At 38.4% G+C, this 17,869-nt stretch overlaps 1 protein-coding gene across 1 annotated transcript; it reads left to right on the top strand.

The window, feature by feature from the left end:
* Positions 1–682: 682 nt before the first annotated feature.
* On the top strand, positions 683–4,283 carry LOC139737850 (uncharacterized). Its single transcript, XM_071648523.1, has 4 exons — positions 683–882; positions 1,266–1,421; positions 2,508–2,675; positions 3,989–4,283. Exons 2-4 carry the CDS (start codon positions 1,332–1,334, stop codon positions 4,163–4,165), a joined length of 435 nt encoding a protein of 144 aa, XP_071504624.1. The 5' UTR covers positions 683–882; positions 1,266–1,331; the 3' UTR covers positions 4,166–4,283.
* Positions 4,284–17,869: the final 13,586 nt, after the last annotated feature.

The raw sequence follows: 17,869 nt of genomic DNA, 5'->3' as shown, positions 1-17,869 counted from the left end.
GAAATTATACCAAATAGCAGTAAACAAGAATGAATGAAACAAGAATGGCACGGTCACCATAAGAATGCATGAGTTGGGGCTCAAGTAAGCAGAACAAAAGAAGAAGGCATGCATAGATTATACACAGGTGAACTCGCAGGCAAGCGGTATTGTAATGGAATCCTGCTACATTTATGATATATGTGAGCCCCCTGTGTCATCATCCTTGTTCATTGTAATTTGTTTAATTTTTGTCAAAGTATTGTTTCTCTGCTCAAGAACCAAAATAAATTACACAAATTTATACATGGAGCTTTTGATTTATATACTACATGATGTGAAATTATGAAAATCGTCTGGAATGCCCCTTTAATGTGCTTTTGTACAGCTAAGTTCACGCGACGTATTTATGTATCTTTTCCATTGTATAATGTATACTAACTAATAGTTCACGTTATCCAAGGAATCAAAGTGAAATGGGAATATTACCAAATGCATAATTATTGATTAGTCAAGATGCAGTTTTAATTCATCTTGATCAATAGTAACAGAATTTCACGAGGGTAGAGTACATGTTTATAGGCCCTATTTATTGTGTATGATATTGACTTGAATAGTGCTCTGAAAAAGCAAAATTCTGACAATTATTATGGCAAATTAAGTGTACTTATAACATTTGTTTTGTGTATTTAGACTTGGGAGATTCCACGCTACTGTTCTGCATGGTTCCTATCACTGTGTCAACTAGAAGGATCCGACATCTCGACTGCGACATGGCAGGCCTTAGTCCAGTTCATCTGCGCGACGCCACATTTCAAAACTCTTGAGCGGGCATGTATCAGATCCTACAGGCTTCAGGCTTATTCTTCTCCTTCGGAGGCGGGACATGGATCAGTATTTCAAGTTTGTTTGTTTGTTTGTTTCTTTGTCTGTCTATTTGTTTGTGCTTCTCCAATTTTACATCACTTTGTCCTTCAGGAGAGTAGGGGAATGCGTTTCAGAAATCATTCAACTCAGTTTGATTTAAAGCGTGTTCAGCAATTGACATCAGAATTCGTTTCTTATGAATTAGGTGACAAATTTTGTATGGACAGTCAAGCGAAGAAATAAAGTGCTACTATATTTCGGGATTTATTATCTTTATCAAAGAGTTCCAGATATTTTAGGAAAGATTTATGATTTCTCTTTAGATATTTTAAGTGAACATGATTTTTTTTTTTTTGATAACAGAATACTAATACTTTCACTGTTCGTATACTTCTACATCCTCTTGTGATGCTACATAGCTTTCAATAGAATTATCGACAACTCCGGTTGTTGCATCAAGAGCCTTTGCAGAAATTATCTGCACCATGCCAAACCTCAACACTCTGGAGCTAGAGGATGCCAGGATCACAGACGATTTCTACCTCGCTCTCGCCGAATCAGCATCAGGAACAATGGTATCTTACAATGCGTTATAAAATTGTAACTTTTTTGTCCAGGATAGTAACTGAAAGTGGACCAAAGAGCAAATATTTGTTTTGCATAGTAGGGACATTGCATAATGCGTGAATAAGGTTGACTGTAAAAAAGGAAGAAAAACTAAAAATCAGTCATTGAAAGAGAAACGAGTTTCAATGACTAAATCCATATCATGCTGAGGTTTAATCTATCATGGACAATGATTTCCATGGTAAGCTCTAATGAAAATCGATTGGGTGCTTCCACTGGCATAGGCTCACATTACTATCCCGTAAAAATCCCACCACATAGATCAACCACTTGCATAAGAGTCATTGCTTCATTATTACCCCTCTAAATGTCACATCAATTCAACAAAGCAATGGTGATGGTGGTTAGTCCGTATGAAAGTCGATCAGTCGATAATGTCATAGTTACATACATCCCATCGGACACAAATAACCGCCTTTCCTTTATACCTTTAGGCGTCACTCGTTATATACATAATACTACTTTGACCAATGTTTATGGTATAGATGTTTGTGCAATAGGATTAAATTTCTCTGTTTTTTTTTTACAGAAACTTGGTGAAGATTTTATGTGCAAAATTGAATGGAATGTCATCTTATCACTTACTTAAGAGATGGGTGTTTCCATTTATGTTTCACATCACCCCCCTCCCCCTCGCTCCACAGCTAAAATCCATAAGTGTTCACTTCATGCTCTACCTCTTGGTGCCGCGTAGGTTTGTGTAAAGAGACGTCTTTTACATGCCAAGCATTACGAATCTGAATTCATAGATTTTTACTTGAGGTTTAGTTTGTTGTTTTTTTTTTCAAACATACAGTTATGTGACCACATTGTTACATGATGTCTTTAGAATGACAATTGTTAAAACTCTCCATGCCGATCGGTCGGGATCCTTATTCCATAGTATGTATTCTTTGTGTGTTTGTTGTTGTTCGTGTTTATGTGTGTGGGAGGGGGAGAAGGGATGAAAACATCGAGGTATTATATCCACACTGACAGTAGAGTCTTCCCTTACTATTTTATCTTATTTTTCATCCTCTTTCTGTACTGCACAGCTGGAATCAATCAAACACTATGGAGGACCTGGCATATCGGCTGCTGCATCAGAAGCCTATGCCAAGAGTATTTGCACCATGCCAAACCTTAAGACTCTGGAGCTAGAGGAGGTCAAAATAGCGGACGATTTCTTTCTTGCCCTCAAGGCATCAGCATCAGGGGCAAGGGTATCTTAAAATGTTTTTTCTTTTCTTTTTTTCTCCAGGATAATAACCCAGAGCGGAGCAAATATTTGATTTCCCCAATTTTAAACTACACAATGCATGAAACGGTTGCCTGTAATTAAAACAAAGAAATAATAACAAGTCGTTGAAAGAGAAACTAAGAGTTTCAATAATTAAAGTTGTAACATGCTGAGGTATAAAGCAACGGTTCCTCCGTGAACTTATACGAAAGTCGATTTGTTCGATGACATTTTGGCATAGTGTCTCAATAATTATCCCGTAGAAATCTTAGCACATATAAATCAACGTGTTGGATAATGTCATTATATAGGTGCAATTGCTACGTTACCACTGCTAATGTCACATCTATTCTACAAAGCAAAGATGATGGTGGTAAGTCCTTGTGAAAATCGATCAGTCGATGCTGTCATAGTTTCATACATCCCATGAATCAAAAATAGTGGCCTTTCTTTTATACCATTAGGCGTCATTCCTTAGGTAAATGATGCATCTACTATTCTGACCAAATGTGGATGGTAGTGGTTTATTTCATAGGATTAATTTCTCTTTGTCTTTTTTTTTACAGAAACCTATGGAAGAATTTATGTGCAAAATTAAACGGAAGAGATTATTGAAGCAGTGTCATCTTATCTACTTACTGAAGGGATGGGTGTTTTTATGGTTACAGCTCGTTATTCCGAAGATTCGTTATTCCGAATTTCAACGAACCTTCGGAATAACGCCACAAATGTACGAATTAGCGAACCCTTTTTCATTTTCGGATTAACGAATCACTAGGTATAGGGAATTTGCGTGTTTCGGATTAACGAACCTTCGGAATAGCGAACTTTCGGAAGAACGAACAGCACCCATTTTCATCTCTATTTCACATATCTCCCTCCCCGCCCCTTCGCTCCACAGCTAAAATCCATAAGTGTTCATTTCATAATCTACCTCTGGATGCGGCTAATGTTTGTGTAAAGAGGTGCCTTTTACATGCCAAGAATTAAGAATCTGAATTCATGGATTTTTACTCGTGGTTTAGGTTGTTGTTTTTTTCAAACATACAGTTATGTGACCACAGTGTTACATGATGTCTTTAGAATGACAATTGTTAAAAGTCTCCATGCCGATCGGTCGGGATCCTTATTCCATAGTATGAACTCTTTCTTTGTGTGTTTGTTGTTGTTCGTGTTTGTCTGTGTGGGGGGGGGGGGGGGAGAGAAGGGATAATAACATCGAGGTATATTCACACTGACAGTATAGTCTTCCCTTATAATTTCATTTATTTCTCTCCCTCTTTCTGTACTGCACAGCTGGAATCAATCAAACACTATGAAGGACCTGGCATATCGGCTGCTGCATCAGAAGCCTATGCCAAGAGTATTTGCACCATGCCAAACCTTACGACTCTGGAGCTAGAGGAGGTCAAAATAGCGGACGATTTCTTTCTCGCCCTCAAGGCATCAGCATCTGGAGCAAGGGTACTTTAGTTTGTTTTCTTTATTTTGTCAGTGTACTATCGTATACCATAGTGGGTCAAAGAGGAGAGATTCACGTTGACCGATTTGAATAGAATGGAAAACGAATGAGATTATAAAGTTGTCATTAATACAGAAGGATTCTAATCATTCGAACCTAAACCAAAGGTTTCTATAAAATGAAGGCATAAATGGATGGGGTTTACTGGTACACTAAAGAGTTATTCCAATGTTAATCTCTATTGAAACTTGAATAGGAGCAACTGGCATAACCCCATATGATTATAATCATATCGTAAATGTAAAAATGTTAACCACGCAACTTTCTTTTGCGTTATTATACTAATGATGCACAGGATAGAGTGTGTTAGTGAAGGTGCGGCGCGCTCGAGAGTATTGACAATGGTGCGACATGCACGAGGCGCAGCCGAGTGCATCAATGTTTGCAACCGCTGTCAATACTCGAGAGTCAGCCGCACCTTCACTAACGCCACGAAATAATCCTGTGCATCATTAGTTTTATAAAATGGGTCGAAAACTAACAGCATTATTCACATACCTTTGTGGGTCAATACCAGTCAGCTACATGTAGCACTCGCTCAAAAGTCAAGATGTCCGAAGATGTTCGTCCCAAACATTTACGCACGTCGCACTCGGAAATCCCGCACACTATAAGTACTGTACGTACGTACGTATAAGAGTATACGTACGCCACGTACTGTTATGCACAAGAAAGGCCGCCGGCTGTTGTGGCAGCCCGCGGCCCGAACTAAAAGTTGTTTACATGATTGACAGCGCGTATAGTAGCGCGTGACGCACTTGTAACAACTGATTGCGTGCGCACTGCTAGTGTAAAACATTGTGACGTACGTCAGGCCAGGGAGGTGGAAGAGAAGACTCTTCTTAGTGCTTACCTGAAGAAAATAATGCACGCACACGTGACTCATTTCAGCGCTTCCAATTGGCTACATTCTTGAACCCATTCTATAATACTTAATCTATCATGGACAATGATTTCCATGGTAAGCTCTAATGAAAATCGATTGGGTGCTTCCACTGGCATAGGCTCACATTACTATCCCGTAAAAATCCCACCACATAGATCAACCACTTGCATAAGAGTCATTGCTTCATTATTACCCCTCTAAATGTCACATCAATTCAACAAAGCAATGGTGATGGTGGTTAGTCCGTATGAAAGTCGATCAGTCGATAATGTCATAGTTTCATACATCCCATCGGACACAAATAACCGCCTTTCCTTTATACCTTTAGGCGTCACTCGTTATATACATAATACTACTTTGACCAATGTTTATGGTATAGATGTTTGTGCAATAGGATTAAATTTCTCTGTTTTTTTTACAGAAACTTGGTGAAGATTTTATGTGCAAAATTGAATGGAATGTCATCTTATCACTTACTTAAGAGATGGGTGTTTCCATTTATGTTTCACATCACCCCCCTCCCCCTCGCTCCACAGCTAAAATCCATAAGTGTTCACTTCATGCTCTACCTCTTGGTGCCGCGTAGGTTTGTGTAAAGAGACGTCTTTTACATGCCAAGCATTAAGGATCTGAATTCATAGATTTTTACTTGAGGTTTAGTTTGTTGTTTTCTTCAAACTTACAGTTATGTGACCACAATGTTACATGATGTCTTTAGAATGACAATTGTTAAAACTCTCCATGCCGATCGGTCGGGATCCTTATTCCATAGTATGTATTCTTTGTGTGTTTGTTGTTGTTCGTGTTTATGTGTGTGGGAGGGGGAGAAGGGATGAAAACATCGAGGTATTATATCCACACTGACAGTAGAGTCTTCCCTTACTATTTTATCTTATTTTTCATCCTCTTTCTGTACTGCACAGCTGGAATCAATCAAACACTATGAAGGACCTGGCATATCGGCTACTGCATCAGAGGCCTATGCCAAGAGTATTTGCACCATGCCAAACCTTAAGACTCTGGAGCTAGAGGAAGTCAACATAGCCGACAATTTCTTTCTTTCCCTCAAGGCATCAGCATCAGGGGCAAGGGTATCTTAAAATGTTTTTTCTTTTCTTTTTTTCTCCAGGATAATAACCAAGAGCGGAGCAAATATTTGATTTCCCCAATTTTAAACTACACAATGCATGAAACAGTTGCCTGTAATTAAAACACAAAAATAATAACAAGTCGTTGAAAGAGAAACTGAGATTTTCAATAATTAAAGTTGTAACATGCTGAGGTATAAAGCAACGGCTCCTTCGTGAACTTATACGAAAGTCGATTTGTTCGATGGCATACTGGCATAGTGTCTCAATAATTATCCCGTAGAAATCTTAGCACATATAAATCAACGTGTTGGATAATGTCATTATATAGGTGCAATTGCTACGTTACCACTGCTAATGTCACATCTATTCTACAAAGCAAAGATGATGGTGGTAAGTCCTTATGAAAATCGATCAGTCGATGCTGTCATAGTTTCATACATCCCATGAATCAAAAATAGTGGCCTTTCTTTTATACCATTAGGCGTCATTCCTTAGGTAAATGATGCATCTACTATTCTGACCAAATGTGGATGGTAGTGGTTTATTTCATAGGATTAATTTCTCTTTGTCTTTTTTTTTACAGAAACCTATGGAAGAATTTATGTGCAAAATTAAACGGAAGAGATTATTGAGGCAGTGTCATCTTATCTACTTACTGAAGGGATGGGTGTTTTCATGGTTACAGCTCGTTATTTCCGAAGGTTCGTTATTCCGAATTTCAACGAACCTTCGGAATAACGCCACAAATATACGAATTAACGAACCCTTTTTCATTTTCGGATTAACGAACCACTAGGTATGGGGAATTTGCGTGTTTCGGATTAACGAGCCTTCGGAATAGCGAACTTTCGGAATAACGAACAGCACCCATTTTCATCTCTATTTCACATATCTCCCTCCCCGCCCCTTCGCTCCACAGTTAAAATCCATAAGTGTTCATTTCATGATCTATCTCTGGGTGCGGCTAATGTTTGTGTAAAGAGGTGCCTTTTACATGCCAAGAATTAAGAATCTGAATTCATGGATTTTTACTCGTGGTTTTGGTTGTTGTTTTCTTCAATTTTACAGTTACGTGATCACAATGTTACATGATGTCTTTAGAATGAAAATTGTCAAAAGTCTCCATGCCGATCGGTCGGGATCCTTATTCCATAGTATGAACTCTTTCTTTGTGTGTTTGTTGTTGTTCGTGTTTGTCTGTGTGTGTGTGGGGGGGGGGGGGGAGAAGGGATGATAACATCGAGGTATATTCACACTGACAGTGTAGTCTTCCCTTATAATTTCATTTATTTCTCTCCCTCTTTCTGTACTGCACAGCTGGAATCAATCAAACACTATGAAGGACCTGGCATATCGGCTGCTGCATCAGAAGCCTATGCCAAGAGTATTTGCACCATGCCAAACCTTACGACTCTGGAGCTAGAGGAGGTCAAAATAGCGGATAATTTCTTTCTCGCCCTCAAGGCATCAGCATCTGGAGCAAGGGTACTTTAGTTTGTTTTCTTTATTTTGTCAGTGTACTATCGTATACCATAGTGGGTCAAAGAGGAGAGATTCACGTTGACCGATTTGAATAGAATGGAAAACGAATGAGATTATAAAGTTGTCATTAATACAGAAGGATTCTAATCATTCGAACCTAAACCGAAGGTTTCTATAAAATGACGGCATAAATGGATGGGGTTTACTGGTACACTAAAGAGTTATTCCAATGTTAATCTCTATTGAAACTTGAATAGGAGCAACTGGCATAACCCCATAATCATATCGTAAATGTAAAAATGTTAACCACGCAACTTTCTTTTGCGTTATTACTTATTCACCAGCAGTCTGCATGTCACATAATTGTGTTAAGTAATGAAGGTAGTGGATATTGCTTCGAAATTCAAATAGCCGATTATCAAATGCCTCAAAAGTGTCCAATAGTTATAACCCCATTCTTGGTTGGTATAGGTTCCACTGCCAGCAATCAGTTCCGCTCTGAATAATGGAGATCGCAAATAATCCCTAACAAAAAAGTCCTGTGGTACTCCCTGTGGTACTTGTCGGTACCACACAATGTACCACACACTTGTAATGTTACCACAGGAATTGTGTGGTACTGTACCACAGGCTTGTAGGGTACTCCCTGTATATACTTGTCAGTACCACACAATGTACCACATAAATAAATGTTACCACAGGAACTGTGTGGTACTGTTTTACAGGCTCATGTGGTACTCCCTGTGGTACTGGTTGGTACCACACAATGTACCACACAAATATATGTTAACACAGGAACTGTGTGGTACTGTGTCACAGGCTCGTGTGGTACTCTGGGATGTACCACAGGGCAGTACCACAGGACATTACCACAGGAATGTACCACAGGACATTACCACAGGAAAGTTCCACAGGACAGTACTACAAGACAGTATACACACAAATTGTCCCTGTGGTATTTTGGGACGTATACCACACAACAGTACCACAGGACAGTACCACATGAATTGTCTTTTGGGACGTACCACAGGAGAGTACAACAGGAATTCCACAGGATAGTACCACAGGACAGTACCACAGGAATTGTCCTGTGGTATTTTGGGATGTACCACAGGACAGTACCACAGGATAGTACCACAGGACAGTACCTCACGACTTGTCCTGTGGTATTTTGGGACGTACCACATGACAGTACCACAGGGCAGTACCACAGGACAGTACCACAGGACAGTACCACAGAAAAGTACCACAGGATAGTACCACAGGACAGTACCACACGACTTGTCCTGTGGTATTTTGGGACGTACCACAGGACAGTACCACAGGACAGTACCACAGGACAGTACCACAGAAAAGTACCACAGGATAGTACCACAGGAAAGTACCAAAGGATAGTACCACAGGAGAGTACCAAAGGATAGTACCACAGGAGAGTACCACACGACTCGTCCTGTGGTATTTTGGGACGTACCACAGGACAGTACCACAGGGCAGTACCACAGGAAAGTACCACAGGACAGTACCACACGACTTGTCCTGTGATATTTTGGGACATACCACAGGACAGTACCACAGGAATTGTCCTGTGGTATTTTTGGACATACCACAGGACAGTACCACAGGACAGTACCACATGATATTACCACAGGACAGTACCTCACGACTTGTCCTGTGGTATTTTGGGACGTACCACAGGACAGTACCACAGGGCAGTACCACAGGAAAGTACCACAGGACAGTACCACACGACTTGTCCTGTGGTATTTTGGGACATACCACAGGACAGTACCACAGGAATTGTCCTGTGGTATTTTGGGACATACCACAGGACAGTACCACAGGAATTGTCCTGTGGTATTTTGGGACATACCACAGGACAGTACCACAGGATATTACCACAGGACAGTACCTCACGACTTGTCCTGTGGTATTTTGGGACGTACCACAGGACAGTACCACAGGGCAGTACCACAGGAAAGTACCACAGGATAGTACCACAGGACAGTACCACACGACTTGTCCTGTGGTATTTTGGGACGTACTACAGGGCAGTACCACAGGATAGTACCACAGGACAGTACCACACGACTTGTCCTGTGGTATTTGGGGATGTACCACAGGACAGTACCACAGAATAGTACCACAGGACAGTACCACATGACTTGTCCTGTGGTATTTTGGGACGTACCACAGGGCAGTACCACAGGACAATACCACAGGAAAGTACCACAGGATAGTACCACAGGACAGTACCACATGACTTGTCCTGTGGTATTTTGGGACGTACCACAGGACAGTACCACACGAATTGTCCTGTGGAATTTTGGAACGTACCACAGGACAGTACGACAGGAATTCCTGTGGTAATTTTCGATGTATACCACATGAGTGTACCACAGGAACTGTCCAAAATCCCACAGGAAAATCATAATATGGTGCTATTCCACACAGAAGTACCACACAGCAAATTAAATTCGTAAGTACCACAGAAAAATGCTACAGCATATTCTTTTTTTTCTTAACATTTTGTACCAGAGGACTATCACATCAGGAGAATATCAAACAGCAGTACCACACAGGAGTACCACACAGGAAAATTGTAAGGCAGAATCAACTGAAATTTATAACAAAAATACAAACAAAAAAGCACATATTAATATTCCTCAATTAATTGATAGATGAGTTATGCTGTGAATTATAACAATTGATTTGCCATTACTTATCCTGTCCTATACTCCTACAGTATTACCTATTTAGTGAAAGTGCTGATGTAAAGCATGAGAAATTTCATAAGGACTTCTGTGGTACTCCTGTGGTACTCCTGTGGTACTCCTGTGGTACAAATTTTTACATAGCTCATGAATATTCATAAAAAGCACTCTAGATTTTAGAAAATACATATATGTCTTAAAAAATCAAAGTATTAATGATGGAAGTTACTTTGAACTTTATGAAAGATTGTCTAATTATGTTATGTTATTCCCAATATCATAGATATTGTTATGAAAGTGTAATTTCATATCTTGATAATAAAGTATAATCGAGTTAGTAACCATGCCTTAATGCTTTACGGATAGACGGCCATATATATGGGTGAGAATTTTGAACGATGTACAAATGCCAATTTTCGCACCTTATGACATTCTTTCCCTTACAACACGGCAGGATGATCTAAGAAACCAGATTTTTTCATGTCATCTCAAAGATTGGTAAATTTCCTTTCAGGAAATATATGGTTTGGTTGACTTTTGCCTGATATTTTTCATTTGACAAGGACTTAAAGCGTAAAAATACGGTAAAAACGCTATTTTCACAATAATTTCTGTTTTTCAAACTAATGATGTGCATTTTTAAGCGTACGTGGCATCTAATATCTGACTATGTTCTGGATCTGACATATCATGGGTATGAACCACAAAATTATAAGAACTTTATGAGCACGTATAAAATCACAGAGAACAATTGAAATATCAAAGTCCCAAACAGACGAACGTCCGTGGTGCTTTTATTTCTATCGCTGCTGCAAATTCTACTTTGTTGTCCCAACTGTAATGTATACGAAAATTTGGTGTTCCACCTATGGCACATATCCTGCAAAAATTGTACGTCTGCTGGCTGTACATGGGACGTAATATTCTTTTATGCAAAATTATACTCAATTTTCGTCACGGACGTGCTTCCGCTATTTTCTAATAAAGATCGTATCCCAATAAACGCTATTGGTGATATTGTTCTGAGTCGTAATCAACTAAGATCTAGCCACACGATAATATGTTTGTTTTGAGTTTCTGTCCATCCTTTGTCAAATAGGAACCGAAATTATATTTTTAGACGAACCTCCGAGAAAAAAAGAACGTCCGTGATGATTAAAACGTTTTCGAGTGGGACACCATCTTGCTTTGATGACGAAGGTGCATTTTACTTTTGGCTCTCTAGCCGAGGAGCTGTATGTTATTTTTGGAGCGGACTGAGGCTTGTCCGCAGTTTTTGACCATGCAATTCACCGAAAACCATGCAAATAATTAATATTTTCTCTGAAAATTCACCTCCTGATCCCCCTCTGAGCAATACATATGTTGTAAGGATGTCAAATTTCTTATAATTTGCATTGACAATACCTTTTAAAATTTTTGAAAGAGTTAGGAAGGCTAGGTACTCTCTGCCGATTAGTTATCCGTCCGGGAACATGACCCTATCAGTAGAACGAACGTCCGTGACAATTCCAGCGAACGTCCGTGACGTATGCAATCCCTTCGATAGGGATAACTTGTCCCGAAAGTGTCCCGTATTCTTTAAAACTTTTAGCTCCAATAGCCACAAATAAAGTTTTATAAAGTAACCAATGAGTTTAGGGCAGTAGTTTCAGAATTTTTAAGGCGTTATGTGATCATGATGAAGAAACAGTTGAAAATTTACTCACAATTTTACGCTTGTTTTCCCTCTAATTATACAAAAACAGCTAAACACTGAAAACAAAGTTATAGGAAAATGTAATTTTGCGTAATCTGTAATTTCTGTGCATTTAGATTTCTTTCTAATGAGGATCTGGAGACAATTTGTACTGTTACAGGTTCTGAAAGTTTCGCTCACGGACGTTCTGTCCGAGAAAGGAAATTGCTGATAATTACAAATATATCACTGCGAATAAAGTTAATGTTAGTTGAAAATATTACCAAATCACCGAGCCGCTCATACCCAAAAGTGAATAATGTTCAGCACTCAATTTACTTGTAATAACAAAAGGAAAACGTTTTGGTCACGGATGTTCGTTGGTAGAATAAGTCAATGGATTACATAGTAGGAGAAAGAGGATCAGTGCCACTTTTTAGTGACAGGTGCACCAAGTGTTTATCTTTTGAGTATGGTAGCTGCCGTCTCAAACAGAACACATCCAGTTTTGGCCTCCATAACGGACGTTCGCTGTAACTGTCATGATATTAAATGCCTTAATTCATTCTTATTTTTCTCTTCATGACGATTTTTATCTCATTCCCTCGATAGCCTGGACATGCTGCGACCAAACAGAAAACAGAAACAAAACAAAACAAGCCAAAACAAATCCAAAAAGTGCTACGTAATCACATGCAGGATAATGACGGAAGAAGTCTGTAATGGGCATGTGTTGAATAAAAAATGGAAAAGTTTCAAAAGGACGTGGAAGCAGTTGAATAAAAATGACTGAGAAACAGAGAAGGGATCGAGCTCCAACACAAAGAGAAAAGAATTGCCAGTGCACTCCCGTTGTACCAAATTCCTCTGGAGAAGTTTTTGTTTGTTTGTTTGTTGATGTTTTTTTATTCATCGAAATGCCGTCACAAGCGAACAAAAATAATGCAGTATACAATTATTGTCTGATGAAAACAAACAAATCCTCCGCTTATCATCACATGGTGTTGTTTTATACTCATCAATGAAAAGCAATGTTCATTTGTAATTCTTTCCAAGATTTTGTTTTTCATTTTACATTTAAGAGACAGAAAGATCGTCATTTTGTTTGTGCTTTTGTGCTTACTTTGAAAACACATGTTAAAAAAAGTAATGATTTAAAATAGGTTTAAGGTTGCACTTTGATACGTTCGCTCTTCCTAAGATCCGTTTTTCCGATGTCCAAAGGTTTGTTATTCCGAAAATGGGAAAATAAAGGTTGTAGTTAATTAAGGAGGTTTGTTATCAAAAAATTTCTTATTCCGAAAGTTTGTTAGTCCGAAAAATAAATATTAAGGATCATTATTTTAGGTCCGTTCTTCTAAAAGTGGAAAGGGCCTGATATTCGTTTAGGTGAAAACGGTTATTATGAGGTTTTGAAATTTGGAGGATTTTAGTTGTTAACTTGTTTCTCCACATTTGGATAAGCGAACATGATTTGTCATGTTCCAATGAATAAACCTTTCGATTAACCTTCGGAGATTCCTATCATTTACCGAATAAAAAAAGCTTCATAATTATACGAACTCTATCAATTTTCGTATTGACAAACTGTATGAATAACGAGCCTCCGAAATGACGCGCTACAAAATGTTTGTTATAAGAAACCATATTGTATAATATCGAAGTCACAAACATCCATCCAAGTAATATGGACTTATTGTGTCTTGTTATGACGAAACTTCGCAGTATTGAACCTATTATCATTTCTGACTAATATAATAATACAAATTCTCCTCGGTAACTGTGTGTAACACAAGGAGCAAACATAGAGGGATTTCTTCCCAACGTATTCGTTTGCCCTCCCCAGCTAAACTTCGTATTTCTATAACGGAGCACATTTCTGTTGTCTTTCTATGTTGATTCTTTGTCATAATTTTAGCTGTGACCATGTTCGTTATAAGCAAACTTTGCATTGTAGACTTTAGGTAACAAATTTAGGACCTGAATCTTTACTTCATGATAACGAAATTTTGATAAATATATTCGTTCTCAAGGATGGAATACGTCACTGAGATTACACGTACGTTTGTACGTTCATTTACGAGAGATGGAAAAATTGTTTTCTTTGATTCCTCAGTATGAGAAGATAAACAAGCTTATATAATTGAGAATTGGTAATATCTGTTCTGGATTTTGCAGAGGAGTTTGTTCTCGACATGAAATTGCTGTTTGTTGTGAGTAGAATGCGTTTCCAACTCAAAAGAGCTGCATCTTGTTTGTTCCGAACGTCCGTGAGCTACTTGCGAACCTCCGTGATGAAAACTATGCTATGTTCGTTGGGTTATAGAGACTGCCTCGATCAGATACATCTTAAAAAGGTATGTTATTATTTGGGAGTGGGGATTGAAGTATGGGATAGTGAAATAAGAGGTACAAAATATTGAGTTTCTGTAAAATGCGCGTAAAGTGGAGAAAGTGTTTAGCGGAAGAGCAATATTTCAACAGAAACGACGAATTTAGTTAAATCATCAGTTGTCTACCATTACGTACAAGTTAAGAGTACAAGCTTAATATTCTGCAAGCACGTACACATGTCCCTTAAGATATTTTGTTAGGATTTTGAACTGAATCAGATCTTTGAAAACTATGTTAAATGGTATTCAAGTGTATGTGCTGTACTATTCCTCACGGACGTTCGCTGCTCTGGACATGGTAAACTTCAGCGGTGAATAAAAACGTGTTCCTGTGGGAATATCCTAGTATAATTGGGTTCATATTAAAGCTTGAGTTATACGCTTTCAGGTAAGATGGATAATTTGGAGAATTTCCTACTTTTTAAATTTTGCCTTGTTTTGGCTCAATTATACATCGTTCAAAATTCTGACCCATATATGTACTGATAGGGTCGATGGCTACCTAGGAATAGAATATGACTATATAGATCTATTATAGGACTAGATTGGCACTTGGCCATTAGACTCTCGTTTGTGGTTATATGTTAGGAGTAGGACAGGTTATTAAGTAGGGCCATGTTTGTCCTGAAATCCATCACTCACCTATCAGGAATATTCCGTGAAATGTGGCTAAAAGTCTCCCAGATTTTTTTTTTCGATCTGTCCTGTGTGGTACTCTCCTGTGGTACCATGGAAATGCTGTGTGGTACTGCCCCGTGGTAATGCTGTGTGGTAATGATCGACCTGTGGTACTGTCCTGTGGTACTGTCCCAAAATACCACAGGACAGTTCCTGTGGTACTGTTCTGTGGTACTAGTCCTGTGGTACTGCCCTGTGGTACGTCCCAAAATACCACAGGAATTCCTGTGGTACTGCCCTGTGGTACGTCCCAAAATACCACAGGAATTCCTGTGGTACTGTCCTGTGGTACTGTTCTGTGGTACCGGTCCTGTGGTACTTTCCTGTGGTACTGCCCTGTGGTACGTCCCAAAATACCACAGGAATTCCTGTGGTACTGTCCTGTGGTATGTCCCAAAATACCACAGGACAATTCCTGTGGTACTGTCCTGTGGTACTTTCCTGTGGTACTGTCCTGTGGTACCGTCCTGTGGTAATTACCACAGGAGTACCACAGGACTTTTCCGTAAGGGATACCGTTTCGCTTTGAGTTGAACTTTTTTGTACATAGATTTCGCAAAGACTTGAGAGACAATGTCACGTTTCATACTTGATTTTGTTTTCACCTATATTTTTTTTCATTGATTTTAAAACCTTCTATGACTTTACATCAGTGCAAGTAGTGTTTGACCGGTACAGCCAAAGCCTACTCCAAACTAACGCAGAATCTGTAGCTGGACTATGTTGGTATATGAATTGCATCTATGCATTTTATGTATTTTGTGGGTATCTCGTGCTGGCTATGTCAGCTTCCTTCCGACTAAGAAGACGAATTAATTCATAATCAAAACCTGTTTGATATTACCTACAATTCTACAATAGCTGGAGTCAATCAGACACTGTGGAGGACCTTCTATCTCGGCTACTGTATTACAGGCCTACACTCAGAGTATCTCCACCATGCCAAACCTCTGGGATCTGGAGCTGGAGGGCGTCATCATAGCAGACAGTATCTCTGTCTCCCTCACAACATCGGCATCAAGACCAATGGTATGTTATTTTTTATGTGTGTTTGCTTGATGTTAGTTACTTTACAAGGAAATGTTCAGTACACGTCCAATATTGTACATTCAAATCAAGAAAAAAAGATATGATAAGGCTGCTTACCAATTACTTCTCCAAGAAAAACAAAAATTGGAATGTTATCAACATTCTATAGAACAGTAACATCCTGTTTCACAATAGGATGGTCTCGGTGACAGTCACATATTACTGCGAAGGGGTAGGGCATTGATGTAATGACCCAAAAGTTGATTGCTGATTATTGCATATAGCATACATAGCAACATCGTACAATGATTACTCAATTCAAATATAACACAGGAATAAAATAACAATCAAGCAGCTCGAAGGCTCGACAATTGCTTTACATCAGACACATAAGAATGAAATAAAAATGACACTGATAGTATAAGCGTGCGTGAAAAAAAGAAGAAATTATACACATCAGACCTGAGCATCAAAAAAAAAAGTGGGATTTGTGAGAGTATTGCACAAAAGGTAAGGAGATATGTACGGGTATAGAGAATATCATGGCAAGATGGAGAAGAGGGGGCAAGGAAGTAATAATGTAGATTGTGCGAAAATAATTTCAATGCCCAAAAGCATGAGAACTTAAAGTAAAGAATATGATACCGACACAACATCAAGCGGAAGTGATATAAAATTGAGGGGGAAACATAAGATTATTGCTCACATTATTATCCACATTGCTGACTTCAATACCATTTAAACCATAAAAATTGAATTATTTCACAATGCATTGCATAACCTGGGATATGATAATGATAACACAATTAAAATGATAATTATAAATGCAATAATGATATGAACAATTTTTATACCACTGAAAATTATAGTTTTCTTCTCAACAAAGTCGCTCACGAAAATCAAGTATCCTTAAAGATGCATGACTGGTAGATTGTTGTTACAACCATCATGATCAACTCGGTATGTAGTATTCTGCTGTTTTTGTGAGTGCAATTTCGTTTATTAAGGAGATCTCTGGATGATTTTCAGATTTTTACATTTTAACAACTGTAACTCAGATTTTATTATAATATAGATAACGAATAAGAATATTTTCGAAATATAAATAACAATTAAAATAACATCATCAATAAGACATAAAACGCATTTATATTTTTGTTCCATATGTTCATCATAATTGGTAATTTGTATTGTATGTTATCATGAAAATCAATAAACCATACAAATACCAAAAAAAAGTTTTGTAATAAAAAATATATATATTTTCTAAATTATAACAAATAGCAATAAACAAGAATGATGACATGGCACGGTCACCATAAGAATGCATGAGTTGGGGCTCAAGTAAGTAGAACAAAAGAAGGCATGCATAGATTATACACAGGTGAACTCGCAGGCAAGCGGTAGTGTAATGGAATCCTGCTACATTTATGATATATGTGAGCCCCCTGTGTCATCATCCTTGTTCATTGTAATTTGTTTAATTTTTGTCAAAGTATTGTTTCTCTGCTCAAGAACCACAATAAATTACACAAATTTATACATGGAGCTTTTGATTTATATACTACATGATGTGAAATTATGAAAATCGTCTGGAATGCCCCTTTAATGTGCATTTGTGACCGGCGACAACGGTTTCAGGCAAAAGTCGGGAATTTTGAAAATTCATTTTTTCACTGAATCACATTGCTCATTTCCTAAGCTTTG

This window comes from Diadema antillarum, unplaced genomic scaffold (genome assembly GCF_040938485.1).
Source record: "Diadema antillarum isolate AM-2024a unplaced genomic scaffold, OU_Dant_1.0 seq00000709_RagTag, whole genome shotgun sequence".
Classification (NCBI taxonomy): domain Eukaryota; kingdom Metazoa; phylum Echinodermata; class Echinoidea; order Diadematoida; family Diadematidae; genus Diadema; species Diadema antillarum.
Note: the sequence above shows the minus strand (reverse complement) of the source record. Positions and strands in the feature narration are given on the sequence as shown.